At 40.9% G+C, this 24,175-nt stretch overlaps 1 protein-coding gene across 1 annotated transcript; it reads right to left on the reverse strand.

Annotated features, from left to right (window-relative positions):
• Positions 1-1,851: 1,851 nt before the first annotated feature.
• tspan17 (tetraspanin 17) lies at positions 1,852-23,734 on the reverse strand. The gene is made up of 8 exons (XM_080035910.1): positions 23,197-23,734; positions 13,180-13,230; positions 8,614-8,760; positions 6,486-6,656; positions 5,842-5,967; positions 5,123-5,173; positions 3,262-3,378; positions 1,852-2,541 (listed from the first exon to the last, which is right to left on the reverse strand). The coding sequence occupies exons 1-8, from the start codon at positions 23,281-23,283 to the stop codon at positions 2,476-2,478; spliced, it is 816 nt and encodes a 271-aa protein (XP_079892036.1). The 5' UTR covers positions 23,284-23,734; the 3' UTR covers positions 1,852-2,475.
• Between the last annotated feature and the right edge of the window lie 441 nt (positions 23,735-24,175).

Here is a 24,175-nt window from a genome sequence, read left to right on the forward strand (position 1 = left end):
ACACACCTACAGAGCTGAAACCAACAGGCTGCTCCAGTGAATATACTGAAGCACAGATGCATTGTGCTGCACTGGATTCCATTCTCTTTGTGACGCCTGAGCTCAAACCACCGCTGTTTGGTCTCGCGTTTCTCTTCTTTTTTTTTGTTGCAAATGAGCCCCGTGTTTAAAAATACATCAAAATGACTGGCTGACACAGGATCAGTCAGATCAGGTGGCGTTTTGAAGAGAGTGTGTGTGGTTGATAGCAATATGTGACAAATATGCACAGCAGGAGATCATAAGGAGGCGGTTACTTTATATAGAAATAAATATATACATAACTAAAAAGAGCCAGAGAGAGAAGCTGGAAAAAGTTTTGGGTGTGCTGTTCACAGAAATGGAATTCGGCTCATCTTCCAAATTGGGTGCATATCAATTCAAAACATGTTTTTTTTTTGTTTTCAAAATCCTGCCCGTGTCCATGTATCAAATATTATGATACAACCAGAAACTATAGCAGGCAATTAAGACATACTGTATAAGTACAAAATGATCAGTTGAACCAAGTCATATAAGAAACAATGTATAAAGTGAATGAGCATTTGTATCATGAAAAAGAAAATGACATCATAAACCGAGTACAAAGTGTACACTTGAGAAAGAACAAATAATCAGGATATTCCCCCTCAGCAAACTGTAAACTGAATAACAAACATGGCAAATAGTTTCAAATGCCATCGTGTGAGACTCTGTTGTTAGCTTGGTTACTATACTCTAGTCAAAGTTAAAGCAGCATTCATTTTTATACTGAGGCTGACGCTAATATTAAAAATTAAAAAAGGTAACAGCACATATTCACTATTCTATTTAAAAACAAGTCCAAACAAAATACACAACAATGAAGTAAAGATTTAAAAAAAAAAGCCATACTGGATTTTTTTTTTTATTATTTTGTTTGATTTCTTCCCCACATGAAGGGACAATTCATTCACATTTTAGCCATAAAGAAATTATATGTGTTAATCCTTGGCTTTTCCTAATAGGAAATCATTAAAAAAAAAAAAAAAAAGCTCATAATATTTGGTCTCCAATAGGACTGCTAACAAAGTGGTACAATAAGCTGTTTCGCAGTTGAGTGATGGTGTCAGAGGTAAACACAGTCAAACAATGACTGCTGAATAAAAATCTATTTCTGTAAAAAAAAAAAGGACAGGAAATAAAAAAGGAGGAATAAAAGGACATCTTTAAAAACAGATCTGCAAAGGACAAAACTTATAAGACAAATGTGGTGAGAGAAGTCAAGTAAAAAAAGGCCCCAAACTCAGCAATCCCATGTGCCAGAGGGATGCTCAAGAGATACAAACAATCTCAACTCTTTCTTAAACCCTTTTCCCCCCTGTATAGCATAGATATACCATTCTAAATCACATCAGGCTGGTCCATATGATAAAACACAACGGTCTTTCAGTATATCAACAGATAATACAATCACTGCAGGGCAAAAACAGGGCCACTTTTCGAGGAACTGTCAGTGTTTTTTCGGCATCACGTTAAGTCTAAATCTAAAAATCTAAATTCAACAGACAATGGATGGAAAGAAATACATACCGGTGGAAGAAAGCATATATTTTTGAGTCAGGCCCTGAGGTATAGTGGGAGGGTGAAAAAAAAATTCACTGGAAAATGAATGGCACTTTTATTTAAACATTTTTAAAGTTGGAATTTTTAAAAAATTTTAAATGTCTTGAATGATTTGGTAGTTGTAGACTTTGTCCAGAGTCTTTGCAGTGGTCGTAGAAAGTGTGGGGTGGACAAAAAAAAATAGGAAAATGACACACTGAGTCCAGTCCCCCCCCCCTCCCCCTCCCCCACCCCCCTCCAGCAAAGAAGTGGTGACAATAAGCACATTAAAAAAACGGCTGTTTATGAGGCTCTACCACGATGTAATGCTTGACCTTGAAAAAAACATACTATCCCTTTTCTTCTTCTCTTTTTTTTGGTCTCTTACTTTCATCCCATGGCTTCCGATCTCCCAGTTGACAGGAGTGCGTGTGCAACCGCGCCCCATAAATGACACGTTATGTCCAAAGAACAAACAAACAAAAAAAATCAAAAGGAAACAGAAGAATAAGAGGGAATTTATCTCTGTAGTAGGCAAGACCGTCTTCTGTAATATTTGGGTTGAAATCCCAGCTGAGTGGTAAACAAAAGTGTTTGGTTTTGTGTGTGGGATATTCTTCTCCCAACCCGATTCAAGTGTCACAGATGGAACCAGGGAAAGTAAAGTCATGGAGTCTGCTCTGTAGTTCAAGTGTGAGAGTGAGAGTGTGCGTGTGCGGCTTAGCTCGGCCGTATACATGCTTATGGGGTTGTAGTTGGCCCCTCAGCTGGACGGGATGGTTGGTGTGTGTTTGTGTGTGTGTGTGTGTGTGTGTGTGTGTGTGTGTGTGCGCGCGCTGTGTTGACCTGGGCTCCCTCACTCTGCCTCTGTTGTCACCAGTTGGCTTTAACAGCTTTGACGTCACTCACCAGGTTTTGAGCAAGGCAGATACCGAAAATCTGAGGAGGGAAACCGTTACAGGACGTTAAGTCAAGGGACACTCGCAGAAACAAATAAACATCATTTAAATGTCTCTTTTTTATTAATTACATTTTGTATTATATTATTAGATTTAGTTTGGTCTCATATTCATTTTATTATCACCATTGATATAATAATATATTTGATTTATAATGATTATTATTATTATTATTTAATTACAATGAATCTTATGCATTATTATGTGATGCTTTAACACTATTGTTGAATTTAACTAATGCCAATACGGCTTGTTAAAGGTGCACTATGCAGTTTCAACGAAGGGACATTTGTTTACATTTGCAGAACCTGCAGATGATGTACAAAACCTATTTTCTCTACATGTAATTCTTAGTTTTGCTTAATTCTATCATCATAAACCAAAACAAAATTTGAAAAAAAAAAAAATCGAACTTAAAACAGTGTTCCAGGTATCCAATTTTCGTGTGAGGAAAGTTGGCTTTATTCACTTATGAGAATACACATTGGAAAATGTTCAGTTCTCTAACACAATAAAAGTTACATACAGTTAAACATAAATGAATAAGGGCAGACTGCTGGACTGCAGGGGAATGCTTGATGCTACTTGTCGTCACCATTAGATGGCAGTGAAGACACAAAATCAGATATTAGACATATTGTTAAGTTTTTGGTTCAAATGCAATATGTTTCATCAACAAACTCAAACGAGGACTTCTTACCTGTAAAAGTGCAATACCAACAAAGATTCCAGCCACAATGATCAGGTTATCCTGAAGCCACTTTTCAAACTGTCCCACACAACCCTTGGTGAAGATATATTTCTGTTGCTCCAGTTCCTTTTAAGTAAAAGAAAATAAAAAAAGATGGAAGTAAGTTAAAATGATCAGTAGATGAGTTTTCTTTGTATAAACACATTGAAATGATGCCTTTTCAGAGAGGCCTTTTTGAAATGATTCAAACAAACATTAGAACTTTGAGCTATGGCTACACAAAAAGCACAGATAGCCTTTTTTTTGCAGCCTGACTGTTTCACTATTGGGGAGGGCATGGGGAGTGAGTGATGGCTGAGTCACTCTCAGATTACTGTCAGTGTGTGTGTGTGTGTGTGTGTGTGTGTGTGTGTGTGTGTGTGTGTGGGAACCATGGAGAATATCACGGCAATTTATTCAGTTTCTCTCGAGCGACTGAACAAACAGGCAGAAGCTGTTTCCTGTTACCGGACAGATGGCGTGGGGTTTGTGTTTGTGTCAAGATTCATCCCATGTTGTTCAAGGTCTGGTAATAAAAAATAAAAAAACGGTGTAATTTAGAGCTGCAAAGCCCCCCTGAATATGGGTGTGAACAGGACTCCATACAATGATTGCTTTGTTCCTCACGACAAGTCAAACCAGGGCGAAACCCCTTTGTTCTCTTTGCAAAAACCTGAAAGCTAGCCTTTTCAACCAATCGGAGGGTAAAGAGAGAGCCCCCTTGGCGGCCAATAAAAAAGCAGGAAACGCTGTGTGTGTTGTTTTTTTCTGGCTGTGAACTTCCTCTGAAGCTATTTCAGCCGTGTGTCTCTTTGTAGTGCTGGTCTGGTTCCACCATGTATATCCTGTATATCTCTTCCTCTGCCCCGACCCTGCACATCACTGATAGTTTTCAGCCCATGTCAACGGCCAGGGCGTTAGCAGGAGAAGAGCACGCAGCACTAAATGAATTCATAGCAGGCAGCCTCAGTGGCAGGTGGTGCTTCTCTGTATTGCAGTGTGCCTAGCAACAAGCAATCTTTCCTGCCTGCAGTGCAGTGAGTTGTAACCACCACACCCACACACACACACACACACACACACACACACACACACACACACAGGGGGAACAGGAACGGACAGGCATAACCCACACTGAGTCGCCAATTACAGAGTGTAGTAAGGCTGCTCTCTAGGCTAAAACTGGAGCCTAATTATCCCCGTTAGAAGAACAATCTGTTATTAAAAGGCAAGAAGCACACGCACAGGAGCCCGTATACTACTTAACCCTTAACATTCTCTGTCTGCTGTGGAGGGCCAACGGTTCTCTACGTAAATGTATTTTTGATTTGTATTTACAGGAACCTTTTATACATCGTTCCTATTAAGACTTAAGTAAAGAAGCTATATCATCTAAATTTGATTGGTTCCATTCAAAGTCATTTTATTTAAGCTACTAATCAATTTTCAATGGAGGGGTTTGAGACTAGCAATAGAGCCCACTTTAACAGGACCTGATTACCAATGAACCTTTAAGCAATGGCTTGGATTGTATCAAACATGTTTGCAGCTTGTCAATCAACTCTCTCAGGAATAATTCCACACAGCAGCTTTTGCTCCGATTAACCGTAAAGGACTGGCACTGACTTTCCAATTATGCTCCAACTGGGAATAACAACTGGTTTAGAATAACTGCTATGATTTGAGTCAACTTTTTTTAAATGATAAAAGATTAATTGTAATAATATTATAAAGGACAATACGTCACTTTAGAGAGCTAGGAGGATAAACGAAGAGTAAAGCAGAACAAATACAGGGTTCAGTATACAGAGACAAACAAAGTGGTACAAACCCCCCTCTGATGCCGAACATCGTAGCCACACTGCGTGTTGATGACGTCCTCCTGTAAGGACAACACAGAGATGTCAGATCCTCTCCATTCCAGCAACTGACATTAACATAACTCAGGTATAGGGCTGACCACGAATAGTCCACAATTTGATGGGAGGAGCCTGATTCGACTGCCAATGTCACAGCCGAATAGTCGCAAAATGTGTTTATTAAAACAAGGATTAGGCGATTACGGGCTATATGGGGGTGCTCTCAATAAATCATTCTACGTAACCTTTTGCGGTATAAAGATCAGCCTATCAATATTACTGTGAATATAAGTATTTTTAATAAATCTCCTTAAGCAGCCTTTTATAAAGAACTTTGTGCTTCGCTCTGCCCCATGTACAGTGAAGCCAAAAGGCAAGCGGAGCTCAGGTATACGTCATCAAAAGTTAAGTGTGGCAGGGGTTGATCCAAGCGATCTGCCACACAAAGGATAGCGCTATTTGTAACCAATGTTGTTGATACCACATATTAGGCCTGCATCGCATTATCCTGTGTGATGTCCATATTAAGAAATGCTTTTCATACTTTCTTAGATTTGTTTGAGAAATTTGCACATTTTGAAGAGCTAAAACCAGTGTCTGCCGTTTTTTTTTTTTGCTTAATGATTCACTCTATAACGCTGATATTAAAATCACTGTTAATCCTGTATAATGATCTGTGGATAGTACTCACTGCAGGGTCTTTGAGACAGCAGGAGAAGGGCACTCCACAGCGCTCCCTGCTGGGGTTGAGATCAGTGCAGTTGAAGTAAATGTTCATGTTCCAGTCGTCGGGTCCGTGAGCTCCACAGCACGACCACTGAAAAACAGAAGGCAATCAACAGGCAAGAGAGTTACCTGACCGCTCTGGTTAACGGACACATTTATTCTATTCTGATTGGGTTTTTTTTTTCATGTCAGCCTGGGTGGGTATAGCCGATTACAGATAGTAGAGATAAAAGTGGCAAAGACAACAGCGGATCGAAAACGCCTTTTAAAGCACGTCATGACAAGAGCCTGGCCACTTTACCACAGGAACCAATTATCTAAAACGGCTTCATTCATTTAATTGGATAATCATTCGAAGGGGAAAATGCCATCGCATTAATCAGGAGATTTACTCTAGTACTACTACTAACTGCAGTGGGCTGACTCTTTCTCCTCTCTTCCTAAAATCAGAACATGATTCAACATCAGTGTCGCAACTCCATTTCTCCAAAAGAAAGGAGTGAACTCTTCCAGCGAAAGAAAAAGGGCGTGCGTGCGTGTTACCAGGAAGTAGGTGATAAACGGGTTATTATGAGTCAGTCAGGCATTGAGGGGGCGCGGTGGACTCACATAATCCTGGGCAAAGTCTATGAGATTCTGCAGGTCGATGTCATCGCGGTACGCCTTGACGTTGTTGTTGATGAAGAAGTTGAGCTGGTCTTTGATCCAGTCCTTAAAGACGAAGGCCAGGATCCCCGCCGTGAGCTCCAGGAAGAAGATCAAACCCAGGAACACAGAGAACTAGGAAAAAGAAGAAAAAAAAGAGGACGTGACGCATAAAAAACACACAGAGAGAAAAAAAGTAATTATGTCATTTCAATAAGGGAATCTGTGGGTGGCAAACAAATAAACTATAATGGTTAGAGAGATTGATGAAAGTATACGATATGGAAAAAAAAAGAACAGCAAAAACAAATGTGTTTTTAAATAGATCGCCCCCCCCCCACAACCCCTGTCATTGCTTTTTTTTTTGATGGCCACCATGATAAGATGCTACACTGGTTCAGTAGCAAACTTGTCAAAAAACAAGCTTTTGTGCCCTGTCGTGTACTTTGTGTAAGCTGTATATAATATTACTGTACGAGTATGAATACACACTTTGATCAAAATAAATAAATAAATAAATAAATAAGGGAATCTGGCTGCGGCAAACAAAATGGTTCAGAAACACCAATATAATTTTCTCTAACATTTCTTTTATTTTGTTTAAATGGCAAAAGCTCTGATGTAATGTCCCTGTGCTGGTGTGTTTGTATGAGGCTTGTAGTGCTGATTTACTGCAACAAAAGCCGCAGTCCCATAGGTACCGTTATATCATCCCTTTACAGTAAATGTAGGTGGAGACGGGGCTAATGATAAATGCACAAAAAGCCACATTAGCTCCCTCACTCCCGACGCCTGACTTACTGCCGCTAATGGACAGCGGCTGGAGTTAATAGCCGCTCACGATCACAGCCAGTTTTTCATGCTGTTATCAATACAACTGAACCCAAAGAAAACCTTCTAAAGTGCTGTTGTGATGTTGACATGACTTTCAAGAATCATTCTAAGCTTTTTTTTTTTTTTTTTTTTACAAATCAAAAGCAATAAGTAATGATGAAGAGATAATGCCTGACAGAGAAGTGCCGGGTCGAGGAAAAAGGGAAATAGCTCAACAAGAATAAAGTTGTAATTTTCATGAGAATGAAGTCTTAGTTTTATGGATGTGAACGATCCGATCCAATACGGCAGCAATCTATATATCAGATATCGGACTGCCAACATAAAAAGTATTATTTAAAATAAATATAATAATAATAATAAATCTAAATTATTTTTACTATGAAATAAATGTAAATATCTTTGTGATATAGTACACATTATAATAATTAAGCTATTATGAAGTCGAGTTCTGATGAATGATGTTCTTCTGAATTCAAACCGGTTCAAAACAGTTCGGATAAACCTTTATAATTTTTGGTATATTTGTTGCTTTTTTAAATTAGAATAGCTGTGTTGCTTAAGCTTTTTTAGAAATGTCGCCTTCTTCCCTGCAATAAAACGAGGAACGTGGAGTATCTTTTGTCTAAGTTATATAGCTTACTTCCTTCACAAATAATGAAATGCTTAATCTTAATGGCAAATCAGCCCCACGTTATCATGAATTGCTGTTGACTGTGTGTGGCACTGCCGATCACCTAAGACAAACAGTCGGTGACAAGGATGCTGCCATTCGACTGCACGCTAGGTTTTCCTGAATAATGTGTTTTTCTTCTCCTAAAATTATGAGTTTGTTCTTGTAATTTTATTTATATGTTTTTCCTTGATGTGGGACCATGTAAATAGTGGTATTGCCAGTCAGAAGTCGGAGATTGTTTATTTGATCATTTTCTTTCCCAGAAGCCCATAGCTGCACACTGAACATTTCCTTTTTGTCTGTCCGATTTGTCCAGTTGCAAAAAAAAAAGAAAAAAAAAAGACCAATTCAGGTTCAGTGTTTTGTGATCATGACAATCTGATGAAACAGGACTTTAGGTCTAGCGGTGCGATAATAACACATGTATTGTGCGACGCAATTGCCCGCGAAAACATTTTTTTTTTGCTCGGGTGAGTCAAAGTCACACCTGCCGCATCGATAAGCCTCGGCTCTGGTGTGTGCTGCAAATCTTAAGAGGGTGTGAAAGTGGTTGAAAATGGGTGTCTGTGCTCTTTGTCTTACAAACTTAAGCAGGAAGGTGTTCTCTCTGAGCGCTCCGATGCAGCCGGCGAAGCCCAGCACGAACATGACCGCTCCCACCACCATGAAGAGCCACACGGGGTCCAAGCCTCCCAGGTCTGTGATGGATGACAGGTTGGACAGCACGCCCTGAGGGAGACCAACCCAAGACAAATGACACTGGTTACAATGTCTGACAAATACACAATCAACCCTTTATCTATCTCTATCCCAAGGTCCCTCGAATGGCTTACCCCACCTTTAAAAAGGTGCACTATTCAGTTTCAGGGGATTTGTTGACATTTGCAGAGCCTCCGGTTAGTTTACAAAACGTATTTTCTCAAAATGGAATTCTTATCATTGAATAATACTATTATCATCAAAAGAATATTATTTTGAGGCACCTGGAACCAATTGTAAGACTAGAACATGTGGGCCCTGTTGCTAGAAACAAACAACAGTGCAACAGCTACTTTTAAAAAGGTAGCTATCTAACTTCAAAACAGTGTTCCAGGGAGACAATTCCCCTGTTAGGAAAGTTTGTTTATTCAGTTATGAGAAAATACCTTAGAAAATGTTCACTTGTCTGACACACCCAAACTTACATAGTGTACCTTTTTAGTTTGTGATATAACAAACAGTGAGCCAGCTGGGGTTGCCCTGCCCTGTTCAGAGATGCCAAAGCATAGCTGAAAAATCTGTTCAAAGGGCTGATGAAAATGCTATCTATCAAGTTTGCTGCCTTCTACATTAAAAAACAACAAAGCCCAGATCATTTTTTTCTATGGATTTATCTACAACGTTGTCTGTCTCTTGTGCAGATCCGTGTCCAGCCTACAAAGTAATAGGCAACTTTTATCAGAAGCAGTGGCACAGTTTGGAGCCTTCTACAAACGGACATCTTTCTTTCCTTCCTCTCTGCATATCCTGTCCTCACTGCCCCCAGGACACACAGGGCATTCCACATGTTTTTCCCTTCAGTCTCCTGTCTGTATCGTGACACATTTGTCAAACGCAAATTACAGCCTGATGCCAAAGAGTGTGCTCACCAGTGAATGAGTTAAAGGTCACCTATTGTGCCAAATGCACTTTTTCCATGTTTATTCTTCCTGAAAAACCCGTGTTCAAAAAGAAAACCCCAGTCAGATTTCTCTGCACCCTCATTACCAACCTAAACTTAGCACTACATCCTTCATCATAGGTTTATCGTCACAAGCACACCCCTGGATGCCCCTGAATCTAACTGGCAATTACATTCAAAGCAGCAGTTAGGTTAAGGTTGTGTTCACACCCAATAGTCCGCTTCTTTGGTGTGCACCAGTTGAGAGCGGGTACATTGATTTTTTTTTTGGATGGTTCGGTTTGCGTTCACAGAAGCACAACTCAAAACGGACTAAACAATGTTAACAAAGTCATGTGCACAGAAATGCTGTCAGACAGTTTGGCGAGTAAATGCAGATCGTTCTCATTGTATACCATCGCCTCCATCACAGAGCATTGGCTGGTTTTTTTCATGATTAATATGGAGCTCATATTGTAACAGCCAGAATCTATTAAATGTAGTGCTACTTTCCTCTGTCAGCCCACGTTACAGCATGTGGGCATATGCGCTGACAACATGCACTAAACGACTTAATAACATGTGCATTTAATGAAAGAAATCATGCAAAATATAGCAAAATGATGCGTAAATACTAGGCTTCCTGTGATTAGTGCGGGTGATCAGAGATGACCTGCTCCAGAGCTCACTTGCAAGCGGCTTGAGACCACCTCTTTCCAGCAGAGCAGAGTCTGGTTGTTTAGTGGGAACTAGTGTCTCTGACTGCGTTCAAACCAACACAAATGAACCACACCAAGGGCTTAAACGCTCCAGGGTTTGTTTCAACCGCACTCAACAAAGTTGGTGTGAACACAACCATAGTGTCAACCGAACAGACTGCAGGCATGCAAACTCATAAGCCATGAAAAAGGTGAGAAGTCCGAAAAAAAAACCCCGGTAGGGGGTTCTGGGGGCATCCTCCCCCCCAGAAGATTTTTTTTGTGATTTGAACATTTAAGAGAAGCAATTTGGTGTATTCTGGTGAAGAGAATTAAGGACAAAAAAAATTGTCAGATTAATAGCAAAATGAGCAAAACAAGTCAGTCAGCCAACCTTCTTGACTTTTACAATACAAAGTTTGTAGGTAGCCTATTTACCAAGAACAATGTTAAAAACAGCTTAGAAAAACAGTTAAAAATGCTGGCAAAACCAGCTTTAAATAAGACAGAAAATAACATGGAGCCTCAAATCAATCACACCAAATTCCCTTACAATAAACTAACTATTTATATTGTGGCAAACAGGATTTGCCTTACACAACCATCTATCAAACACATAAGAATACACTCTGTCACCATAGTTAATCTCGTGCTCACGCACACACACACACACACACACGCACACACGTCAGTCGTGCGCAGGAACATAATGGTGCAAAATGGGACGATAGTGGAGGGAGCATTTGAGTGTTGTTTCGGCGCTGATCTGCTATAATCACTACATTCACCTCAGGTGTGTCGGCCAGAACACCACGCACCATTGAAAAACCGTGAAAACAGCAATAGACAAAAGCACGTTATTAACTTGAGGTGACACGTTAATCTGCAGTGACAATCCGCCAACCGCGGCCGTTAATCAGCGCGCGCATCAAGCAATGCAAATGGCTGTAAAACAACGGTTGGCAAATTTATTGAAAAAGTGATTCACATAAACCGAGTAGGCGCATTAACACGGTAAAATAATAGTACTGTGGCTGCGGCTACTTGAACGCTCCGATGACTCGGAGAGAAAAAATTTAAACTTCCCTGCAGATGCTCTGACTGACTGATGTCACCGCCCCTCAATGACAAATACTGTTTCTGATTGGCCAAATGACCGTCAAAGCTCATATGATAGGAGTTAACATCCGTCAATCATAGTTAGTCACCATGGTGACTCCACTTTCTTAATAGGTCCATGCTCCACACCACACACACACACACAGTGCTGGCCATCAGCGGATCTCAACGGATCTCCACGAATCACATAGATGACCAATTTTGTTTCCAAAACGGCGAATTTCGCCGAAAGGTGACGAGTTCGCATGCCTGAGACTGAGCATCGAAGAAGGTGGGGCTTAGAGAGACTAAAACATAGTTTTTCAGACAGAGGCTGAAAAGATTTTCCAATGACGGTGTGAGAAATATAAAGGGTTTTTTGGACACATCACCATGAAAACAGTTTCTAGTAGAAACCCAAAGTACAATTTGCAGCTGAAAATGAGCAGCATATGTGTCCTTTAATGTCACAGGGTCAGCACATTACAAAGAATGCAGGCAGATTGTGAGTACACAAGCTTGTTCCTATATAATGTGTTTGTCCTGTCCATGCATCAACGGGATGCCACTGGTGTTACCGTCTGTCCACGAGGGCACCTGATAACATCTGTAATCCTGTTTGCTTGTAACATATAGTGCACATGTCACTAGAACGTTTTGTGGCTTAAGCCCGAGAAGGCGGAATGTCACACTACTTATGTTAAGCTGCCCCTACACTGAGCTGAGCTATGGGACAACAATAGGACAAGAGGCAGAAACTGAATTTCCCTGTGTTTATGGCACTGGTGCAGAATAAAGCGCCTTCATTTCAATTTAAGCACGAGGCCCTGAAACAATAAACTATGCTTGGCAGGAGGCAGCGAGCTAGAAACTAATCATCTTAGTCATTGAGACCCAAACTCACCATTATGCCTTTCCAGTACCGGCTATTCATCATTGGGTCTAATCCATTTAAATTATTCACGCTGTTCCACCAAGGTACTCCGGTGCTGGCCTATTTGCACAGAGTTCCTGACCAGACGCTGCTAATCAGTACATGCTTCCACGCTGGTGCAGCATATTACTGGACGGGCTTGTACAACCTCTAGATAATTAATGAACAAATTTACCGTTAACTCGATTTTATAGGAGTTTTTTTTTTAAACGTGGCCATGACGCATTGCACAAGATTATTTGAAAGACAGCACCTGACTATTTTGAGCTAGTATACTGTGAAAAATAAACGGTAAGCAGTTTCAGTGTGTGATGTTTACCATCCTTAACAAAGCTTAAGGCTGTGTATGAAAACAAGTTTTATTTTCAGAGAATCGCTGACTTGACCTCTAAAAAGGTGGGAGGGTCTGGGTCTGTTGCCATAGTAACGGACTCTGGGTTGCGCTGAAGCTACTTCCTGAAACGGAAAACCCAGAGTCTCCACTAACTCCGAGCGAACAAACTCTGAGTTGCCTCAAAACCCGCTTCCTGAAACAGACCTCCCGGGACCATTATCTGGTAAAATGCCTTTAAGTGCTACAAAGCCTTACAGTAATGGTGTCTTTATATTTCCACACCACTTCTCTCCCTGTTTTAATGTAAACTCTCCTGCAAATTGAACTTTCAGCGCTTATTCCCGACAAATCCGGAGAAGAATTTGAGCTATGCTGTTGAGGCAATTGTGTGTGTGTGTGTGTGTGTGTGTGTGTGTGTGTGTGTGTGTACGTGTTTTCCACTTACCTTCTCCGCCCATGCCCACAGGCCTATCCCCAAGAAAGCTGCTCCGAGTAACTGCAAAAACAAAGCAGACAGAAGAGGCTTTTGCTGTCATACAACGGAGAGCAACAGTGAAACAATGAGGAAATGAAAAAGCAAGAGATTCAATAAGCAACTTTTCTCACAGGCAAGATTAAGTTTAACACTCAACAACGTCTCCTCTTCGGGGCTGTGTCGGAGCGATAGATTGATCAAATTTGATTTACAGTGGTGTCTACTAGGCCCCGATCCATACTAATTAGTGACATCACCCTTTTAGCCGACACAGCCTCAACCACATCAGAGAAGCACAGTCAAAAACACAAATACGGAGATCTCCAATAACCAGTATGCTTCTAAAAACGGGCAGATAACTGACGTGTATGCTCGTGTAAAACCCCATCCATTATTGAAAGAGGGCTAATTGACTACATTTTTAGAGCCTATTTTTTAACTAAATTTAATTGTGAGAAGATGTCTTCTAACTTGCTGTGGACAGAGAGTGTATCATTCTATCGGCAGGTTTTTGTACGTTGGAGCTCTGGTATTGAGCTAAGTAAGATAGAGGTTAGAGGGATCACAGTTTAAAAGATGCCAAAAAAACACACACTTTGGAAAGCATTGGTTGACTGCTTGAGATGGCCACCATGTTGCACCACCTCGATGTAAATATACAAATACAATGGTAAGGCTTCAAGATTATACTTATCGGACCACATTTCATTACAATCACTTATTTCTGCATAGTGTGGTTTTTACTCATAATGTCAATGTCCAGTCTACTGCTTAGCTGCCACAAAATGTCATTCTTTAAGAGATTTGGCATATTGCAATGAACTGACACACACACACACTACAATGGCTAAACCCAAAAAAATAAATAGCTCAATTCAAAATTGGGATAAGTCATGATGTTGTTGGGGAGATTAAACTGGGGGCGGGGGGGGGGGGGTGCAGCAGGTTAACTGATGGCAATCCGTCGCAGTTAGGTAAGCGGCCGTGGATAAGCAGGTGGATATAAAGTACAAGAGATTAGATTGACAGAGTGGGACTATTAAAGCATCAAGCCTCAAAAATAATCCACATGGATTGTATACCATTACCATACATACGCATACCATTACAGCATAGAAACTACTAGAACTCTACTCTATCTTAAGTACAATGCAAAGGAGTGGTTCACTGGATATTTTGGATAATTACCAATGTTGGACACTTACAATAGGTGGAGTCAGCGATTCTGGAGAACGTGTACGAAGTCAAAATAACTTTTTAATCAAAATCAGTGAATATTTCCTCCATTCACTGATTTTGAAAACAAGCGTTCTCCAGAATGGTTGACGGGGAGCAAGCGATTCTTTCATCACGGTTAATCTAAAAAAGCACATTCAATAACTAGTGTCATTTTAAACCAAGTAACCTCTCCTTTAGTCCTGAATAGGGCTTGGTATCAAAGTTCATTACCTTTTTGGCACAGACCAAAATGCCTTCATACCATCGAGTATTGAAAAAAATGTATTGATGTTCAATTCCACATTTTAATACCGAAGGGATAAATGTCATGAAAAAAAACAACAACAACACCACCACTGATGAAATAGCGGTTCAACTGGGACTACTGCTGACACCTGATAGCAGGACCGGATTAGCATGAAACAAGATGCAAACAAGTTGAATTAAATAACAGTTCAGTTGGCAGTATTAGGCAGCACGCCCCACAGCTTTACTTATTTTTAGATGGAAAAACTAATTATGTCTGGATTCCACTGCGTTGCCAATCCTTGATGGAAAACAATACACCTGTATGTGTTGGATATCACAGTGCCACTTTTTTTTGGCTGCAATTTCCGACTGGCACTCCTTCTGACTTCAGGGCCTGAAACCGAACACAACCCGTGAAGGAGCGTCCTTTAGAGAACCACTAGGATAAACTGAACCGGCGTCTTCTTTCCGAATGAGATGATCTAACTACACAGAGGCCAAAATTAATGTTGCATTAAAACGGCCCTTGGAATGGAAATTCAAGTGGGCAACTACGTGGCTTGAATTCTGAAAACAAGAAACAACTTGGTGCCAAGTCATCACTCAACATGACTGTTATATGAACTGCATGATAATCACCACTTCCAACATGCTGGAATGAGGAGCATATGCTGGCTCTATCAGTAAGGTCTGCTATCTTTAGCAGGCTCATCAAGGATATTACACTGATGTTGCTTATTGCACCCCAATAAAAAAGGTAAAAAGAATAAGAGATATATAATATTGTTCTGTATTTATTTTTATTTTTTTACATTGAGACATTTTTTAACGTTGTTCGTCTGTCTCATTCCCATGGCTCTGTCCAGGGATCAGGAAGATACATCATTCAGTAACATTTCTAAGGCCTTATAAGTGAAAAAATAAATGTACGGTCACTGGACGGTTGTGACTGATGGGATCAAATGGGTTTTGGCACACATGAAAGCTTGTGTTTCCTTAACTAGAATGTACATCTACCATTGCTACACTAGGGACTCAATTTTAAAGATAAGATAAGATAAGATATCCTTTATTCGTCCCACAGTGGGGAAATTTCGGTGTTGCATCACACATTAGAGCAGGAATAAGAGCACACAGGAGTAAAGAGCACACAGGAGTAAAGAGCACACAGAGGGCACAGCAATAGCTGTAAATGCTTATTTAGCTTTAGACTTTGTATAAGCTTATGTTTTAGCTTTAAACTTTGTATAAATATAAACTATAACTATGTGAGTTAGCAGGATATGGGCAGAATAAATAATAAAGTGACAGTGACACATGTAGCACCATTATTGCACGTTCTTAAGTTACAGTATTGCACATGATTTCAGTATATACAGGTGAATGACATGTACAGGGTCAGCAGTTCTCGTTGTACAGTCTGACCGCAGCAGGAAGGAAAGACCTGCGGAATCTCTCCCTCACACAGCGAGGGTGAATCAGTCTGTCACTGAAGCTGCTCTCCAGAGCAGACAGAGTGTCCTGCAGGGGGTGACAGTCGTGGTCCAGCATGGATGTTAGTTTGTCCAGGACCCTCCTGTCCCCCACCTGCTGCACTGTGTCCAGGGGGCAGCCCAGGACAGAGCTGGACTTCCTGATGACCTTGTCCAGCTTCTTCCTGTCCCTCTCTGTGATGCTGCTGCTCCAGCAGGCTACTCCGTACAAGATGGCTGAATTAAAATGGTCATAAGGAGCAAGAGCAGATTAAGAATAGCTTGGATTTAAGTGGGAACATTACCAGAATGTAATGCTGCCTTCAACTGCTTGGAGAAGTGCCCATAGTGAGCGGGGAAAGCAGACATTGCTGGTGATGGCACAGTTGACACTCAAAGAATCCATACTGAATGATGCCATGTGTTGTACTGTTGTCAGGGCTCGACATTAGCTGTTGCCAGGTTGCTTAAGCAACCATTTTGAGCGATTGTCAACCAATTCTTGGTCTTCAGTTACCATGAGTGGCAACTACTTAACATAAAAAACACTACAAACAACAAACAGGAACAATTTGTACCCCAAAATAAAAAAGTTCCTCTGTTTTAGTCGTTAGTGATATTTCAGTATTACTGTTAGAGTGGGATCCGGACAGCGCTGCATATGCTATAGAGCTTTTAGTCCCTTGTGCCGTGCTAGCAGGCATCTGACATGGAAATAACGTTTTCTCTATTAAAATATTATGGACTGATTATAGGCTGTTACGCCTGCTGACAGCACTGTCAGCTAGAGGGCCAAACAGTAGAGGAGTATGTAACTCTGTTTAGTTCAAAAGGGTTTTCTCCGGCTTCACTAATAGTTTTAGACACATTAACTGACACAAAATACAAAACAATTGTTCAGTTACTGTAGTAAAGGTCTTGTCGGCCTCTGTCTGTATATAAAAGCCGGTTTGAATCTATCTGCCAGTAAGATTCAGGTGTCGGGGAGTGTGGCTTATCACACGGAGGTTGTGCTAATGAGGGGCGTGGCTTTCCCCCCTTATGACATCATAAGGGGAGAGAAAACTGACAGGTTTTTGAACAAAGGTTTTCAGAGAGGTGGAGGAAAAGGGAGAGTTTGTTTTTCTTCATACTTTGGGAGTCTATTCACACCGGAGACCCACGTTAATGTTGAAGAAGTGCATTTTGCATTATATGTGACATTTAAAGTATAGAGGTTATGGCAAGTCAAGTGTATTTATATAGCACAATTCCGACACAAGGCCATTCAAAGTGCTTTACAGGGGAATACAATACATCAGGGTTTTTTGATGAATGTTTTGGCACAAACAAACTAAAAAAAAGACTTCCTCCGACTAATTTCTTTAATCACTTATTACAGAATGTTGGTTCAGTATATGAACACATGCCGCCGTCTCTTTCAATTATTCCCCTTTTCTCTCTGCTGTGAACTGTCCACTAAAGCAGAAAGACAATTCCACTCCAATCACTCCAGTGCTTCTCAAATAAAAGACCAGTCGAGACACGAGAAGATAACATGTGTTATAAGGCCAATTGTGATATTATTTCCGGGCCAAAAAGTGCTTCAATGCCTGTCAAGTTGAATTTCCCCCCCTGCCACACAGCTTGATGTAACCCCAGAGTCAGTTCTGACACCTCCATAGAGGTATCCATGCCCCATATACCCTGTCATTTTGGATCACTATTTCTCAGTCATGGAAAAAGTTCCATCCAATCTGTAAAAAAATATATAGTTCAGAATGTGTTAATATGGGAATTGGTACAAGTCTGAAATGCTATTTATTTAATGGAAGTCTGTAAACATATTTACAACCCTTTAAAGCCCTATTTGCAAACCAAATTTCCCTCAAGGGAAAATAAGAGTTGAATTTGACTGCATGAGTACATTGAAAGTGACTCTGCCTTTGTACACTGCTTGTGTGATTTCCTCTTATCTTTTTTTTATCTAACTTTTCCCACAGGGTAATCTGGGCAGCCGGCTCGCGTCAACAGCAGGTCAGTCAGTGGCATTGAAACACACCACCTGTGCGTCACTGTATCTCATCACAATCGAGAAGTCAAATGAAAGGAAAAACACTGTCCTATATTATCGTTTGTTATTGCTTAGTCATACTGTGTGGAATGTAATGCCCACTGAGGCAAAGGTCTATTTGTGATATTAGGCTATACAAATAAAACTGATTTGATTTAGTTTATACTTCATTGCTTCTGTTTGTCTGGTGACCCTCGGCGGCTCTAGTAAGGAATACGTTTCCCTTTTTTAATTTTTTTTTTTTTTTAGCAAATAATTATACAAGGTCTGGAACTAGATTTCCTCGTTATCCGCCTCTTTATTCAAATATGAGTGGTGAGGTAATTTGTCTGTCAAGTGCTGCTTGGAGATGTGTCTGTCCCAGAGCGAGCTAGTGGGGGTTCCTCCCAACGTGGACAAACACGATTATCAACACTCCAGAAGATGCCTTCCCTAAGCCATGTGATCCCATTAACCTCCACTAACTAGCAGACAAACCAAGCTCCACGCTTCCTAGACACACACACACACACACACACACACACACACACACACACACACACACACGGTATAGACATACTCAAGTGTGACTTCCCTTTCAATGACTCCCTAAGAAGCTGAATCTCTGTAAACACCGCCATTCATTGAGGATATGATATCAGCAGCACTGATCCCGCAGCAAACATTTTGCATTCACTCTCCTCTTCACTTGATACTGCACAATCAACATATCAATTTGTCTGATAAATTGCAACAAGCGTGTGAACGAAACAACGTTCAAGGCCAATATGCATCTGAATTGGATGGAACAGTGGCTGAGGCTGAGAGAGCAGTAGGTCCTTTTTGTATCATAACTGTTATCTTGTATAAGATAAATGTCCAGATATTGTGTGAAACCCAACTGAGACCGACTGCATCAGACTGCATCAAGTAAGTGACAGAAATCAGAGCAAATCGTAGAAGAGAAATACACCTTCAACACTGTTGACATTTGATTGTTATCAGAGGGAAAAGGCCACTGAATAGCAAACACATACAAATGTGTGTGTGAGAATACAAAACAGAAATAAGCATTTATCTGTGTTTTATCATGCTACTGTGGGGTGCAAAAAAAAAACTATTATTTTTATTATTCATTAACCTGCGGATTATTTTCTACATTAGTCAATTCATCATTGTGCCATATCAATCGTGAATTGAAATGTATTCACGTGTTATCTCATCGACAGTCCAAGAGACAAAGATATTCAGATAACTATCACATAGGACAACGAAAATAATCAAATTATTTAGAAAAAATAACTTACAAGATTCATATGTTGATCAACTAAATGATTAATCAACCATTCATTATTTCAGCTCTAGTGTTCAGGCATTCTATGTATGTATTCTATGTCTAGGGAGATACATTTGAGGAGGGAGTGTCTTTTTTACTATGCACTTTGAGAATGAAGTCAAAGGATGAAGTCAAAGAATCAAGATGAAATAGAATGTTGAGAATAAACCCAACAGTTCCAGACAGCCGGTAAAAGTTGGAAAGATGTTGGTCAGATTTGAACTTCCTGGATGAATTACTCGTAAGAAAAAACATTATTAAAACACACAAAACGATGCATCTTTGCTATCGCTCTGAGGCAGCCAATGGGCTACAACAGCATTTAAACTGCTACCAGACATCCACTAAGCTCCACTGATAATATATTACTCTGTACAGTGGGTTAGTGAGACGAGAGTCTAATTAGGGCAGAACAACGAAGAGAACAAATATTCAATACCTTTATTCTGCGCATTAATTGTGGAGCTTAGATGAAGTCTGGTTTCACCTCAAAATAGGTTGTAAGATTTAGTGTTTTTGTCTTTTGATAACGTTTTACTTGTGATTTTACCGGAAGGGCAAATCCGTGAATATCTATCTAGGTTTACTGTGGTCTGGTCCTGTCGAGTTCTGTGATATTATATGGCTTATTCGCAACATTGTATTTCGTTTATTGTCTCCATTGTATTTTTTTATTTGTATTTTTTTATGCTTTATTGATAGTGTAGAGACAGAGTTGAAATGGGGCAGAGAGGGGAGTGACATGCAGAGAACGACTGCGGGCTGGAATCAAACCCGGGTCCGCTGCTGGCCGAGGCCCATGGGGGGGGGGGGGGGACGCCATACCAACTGAATCTCCATTGTATTTCACAATGTTTTCTCTCCTGTCTCCCTGTCAGTCTACTATGCTTTTGTCCAGCGCAAACAAAGATGCATACAGCAAACACATGTAAACACATGACATGAATCCCTGTCTACCCTCTAAATGTGGCTTGAGTGCTGTCTCTTTCAAATGGCTGCATTCACACTTAGTTTCTTTAGTGCTGTCCACATGTGATGGGGATCTCCCAGCACACATTTCAGTGCCAAACCCTGTCCAGACACTCAAAGCTGACTGATAACACACTGCCTGCATCCATCCAACTCTGCCACTGGGTTATAGCCTAACAAGCTCTTAATTACAGCATGCAGAGCTTCCAAACATTTCAGCCACTCAGGCAGAAAAAATTATTCATTGAGCAGGCTGTGTGTATTGTACGGAGGCGAGAAGGTGTGTTGTTCATTGGTGAGAATGTCGGGGCTTGTGTTGACAGCGGGCTTGGAGCGCTGGAAGAACTCACACGGAGAAGAAGGGCGCTAGGGTTCATTTCTCCATTTTGTTCCCAATATGTAGGGTCTTACAGGCGTTCTGTCTCAATCCAGGCAGCATTTTCAACCTTGACAACATCACTACGGGAAAGACAAATGGGCTGATTTGTGGAGAGTAAACCCCATCTCTCTCCATTTTGCCAGTGCACTCTTGTCTGTCAAAGGCAGTTTCGCAGCACAAAGACAAGAAGAGAACATCTTCTAGTGATTATTAACGGAAACAGCCAGCGAGCTGGAACTTGTTCCACACACACACTTTCACAAAGAGCTCAGACACAGGGACTGTTAGCTCTGCTGTGTCAAACGGTCTGTAAGAACACAATATGAGTCAGACACAACACTACAACAAGCCTATGACTCAATGTTTCCTCCTGCTCGATTTCGCAATCCAATTGGATCGCAGGGCACTTTCTATTTGTCAGGCCAATTGTAATATGCGTATTCTTCTTCAAAAAGTCACACATTATGCAGATTATTGTTCATTTGTTTCCACGGTGTAGTGTCCAAAACAATGCCATTGCTGAATCTCCTCTTTTCAGCCTGTGTCTCAAAGGCTCTGTTTTAGAGTCTGTCTCTTTAAACTCCGCCTCATTAAGCCCAGTCTGCTCTGATTGGCCCTGAATGGGTTAACTCTCACTGACAGTTAAATTCAGGGGTATCGGAAGGGTTTGGCATCACTGGTGAATGTTGTGCAAAGTTAGGTAGGTAATGAGGGAGCGTGGCTTCTCCCCTTACGATGTCATTTGGGGAGAGAAATCTGACTTGGGTATTTCAACACAGGTTTTCAGCAAGGTGAGAGAGGGTTATGTTTCCTCATACTTTGGGAGTCTCTAGTCTATTAATGTTGAAAAACCATTAAAAAGTGCATTTTACATAATAGGTGACCTTTAAAAAATACACTCTAGTTGTGGCGTGCTTGGCAGTTCCCCAACTCAGTCCCACCCACCCAAAAAATAAGATAGAATGTAATTCTCCTACATTTGGAAGGGGAACGGATCCCATGTGCCTGATGAGTCCGAGTCAACTGAAGAAGTATACGAGGGCAGACAAACACAGAATCACACCCAGGCCTTCCCCTAGTCTTTGTTATTGCCAGCTCTTCTCTTTTGTGCGTTTGTGGGTGTGTTTGAGTGTTTGTGAGTGAGTGAGAGAGACAATGCTATCCTGCAGAGCCCCAGCACTATTGTGGGTTGATAGAGTGAAGGGGGGGGGGGTGCTTGCTCGCAAAGAGGAGGGCTGGGGTGATGGTATTCAGGCCTGTGTGTGTGGGAAGACCCTCTGGGGCACTCAGACACACCATTCCTTCACCCACAGACATTATATTACAGCAGCCAGCGCACAGAGGCAATGCAGACGGTGGCGAGTAGGCGTGACACACCAAACAGAGGAACTTTTCAGACTGATGGAGGGTTAAAGATGGAGTGGGGGGTCGTTGTAAGGGAGACGTGGGATCACTCGCCAATGGGGCTAACAATACAGATGACTCTCAAACACAATGGTACCCATATTTACTGCCAAGTCAGAGCAAAGCGAGAGCCAGGGTTTTGTCTCAACCAGCTACACTTACAGATAATATAACCATAATCAGAGGTCCCTTTACTGCTCTACAAGCTTTAGACCGTCAGTGAAGTATTAAAAAGTGACTGGTAATAATCGTGAGTTACCCGCCACCGTTTAGCCTACTTATGAGTTTCATGGAAGGAAAGGTCGCAGCTGCCCACAAGCCAAGGAAGAAAGATTAATGAAGTTTGAAATGTATTCCATTTTCTTTTTAAACTTAACTAAAACACAAAAGTAAAATCAGTTCACAAATACGCAGAATAAAATTAAAAGAATGTTATATGAACCAGCATTGAGATGCTCCCCAAAAAAGTTGGAAGAAGTATTTCTCCACAACTCAATACTTTATCAATTTACTTCCCTTCCGAGTACAGAAAAATCAAGAAATAGTTAATTTTATAAAGTTTTACATTGTTGTTGTGTGCTTATTTTAAAGGCTTACAACACACAGTCTGACTACTGACTTATTACTATGTAACTAGCTTACTACCATAGGAAACCACGTAGACAAGATGATCTATTCTGCATTACCACACATAAACATCAACAACCAAACCACAACAACAACATATGGCAGAAGAAAAAAGGTAATAATTGTATAGTTAAATTAAACTAACTTCGAAACTAATTTTACTGAGAATGTATGGATCTTTAAACGTTACTAACACAAGGCTAACTTTGCCAGAACATTTAATATTTTGAGTTGGCGACATTTGCGTTAATTATACCTGTGATATAGACACGCAAACGGCTAATAAACAGCATGTACTTACCCAGAATAAAATGTTGAAGGCAAATAAGAAGTATTTGACGCAGCAGCTGACTTCTGCCCCTTTTAAATGATGGTGTTTCCTACTCATTATTCCAGGGATAGCGGTGGCTAACTGGCAGAGCTAAAGTTACTAACTACGGTTAGTACTTCAAAAGCTTAGCCAAAGCGGCAGGTTCTGAACTCCTGAAGCCGAGGTTAGCTGGCTCCATCGGCTACACAACACCGGACAGTACTAAGTAAATCAAACATATGCGGGCTAATTGTCTTTTCCCCCCTCTCCGCTTCAACCATTAGCTCGCTTCGCTTGGGCCAGCTAGCTCTCAACTTCTGTGGTTAGCATTAGCAGCTAACAACAACAATATCTATAGGGACACTTCAAGGCACAGACTTTTTCATCTGCAGTATGATACTCTGGTCGCCTGGCGTAGATTTGGAAGCGCAGACAGACAGCGGTAAAGCCGACGGGCTTGTCAGCTACCTAAACGTCTCCTCGACTATCTGAGGTGCCGCATCGTCGCTGGAAATCTTCATCCTTGTTGTTTTTTTGTGCTGTAAAACAAACCCCCGCTGTCAAACTAGGAAACCTCTGCGCTGGCGTGGTTCGCCACTTCTACCTCAAGAGCGGCCTCGTGTGTCTAAATTGAGAAGTGCCCACTTCACTGGGTGGACAGTAAATAGCAGGATAGCATGAAATATCCCATTTGTATTCCCCTTAAAGAGAGCTGAGAGAGCATAGCCTACTGTAAAGGTTAATGGGTACACAGGAGTATAACTGAATTGATGCAAAATGGAAGGCTATAATCTGTGAGGCTACATTAACAAACATCCATAAGTTTTATTTGTCAAATGTAGGTTTACAGTGTCTACGATGCTGAAATGTAGGCTACATGGACAGTGGTCCGGTATTAGGCCTACTCAGCATACTCTTAAGGTAAGGCATAGGCTAGGCCTATATATTCAGTCTGCAATCATTTGCACAT

The sequence above is a fragment of the Ammodytes marinus genome, assembly GCF_949987685.1.
Source record: "Ammodytes marinus genome assembly, chromosome: 10".
In the NCBI taxonomy this organism is placed as follows: Eukaryota; Metazoa; Chordata; class Actinopteri; order Uranoscopiformes; family Ammodytidae; genus Ammodytes; species Ammodytes marinus.

What these genes read in the sequence shown, in the direction of transcription:
- tspan17 (XM_080035910.1), bottom strand. Translation starts at nt 23,283, where the DNA reads ATGAGTAGGAAACACCATCATTTAAAAGGGGCAGAAGTCAGCTGCTGC. An exon ending in TGTGGGCATGGGCGGAGAAG is followed by an intron (nt 8,761 to 13,179) that starts GTAAGTGGAAAA and finishes GGTCTCCCTCAG; the next exon opens with GGCGTGCTGTCCAACCTGTC. An exon ending in ATGTTCGGCATCAGAGGGGG is followed by an intron (nt 3,379 to 5,122) that starts GTTTGTACCACT and finishes TTTACTTAAAAG; the next exon opens with GAACTGGAGCAACAGAAATA.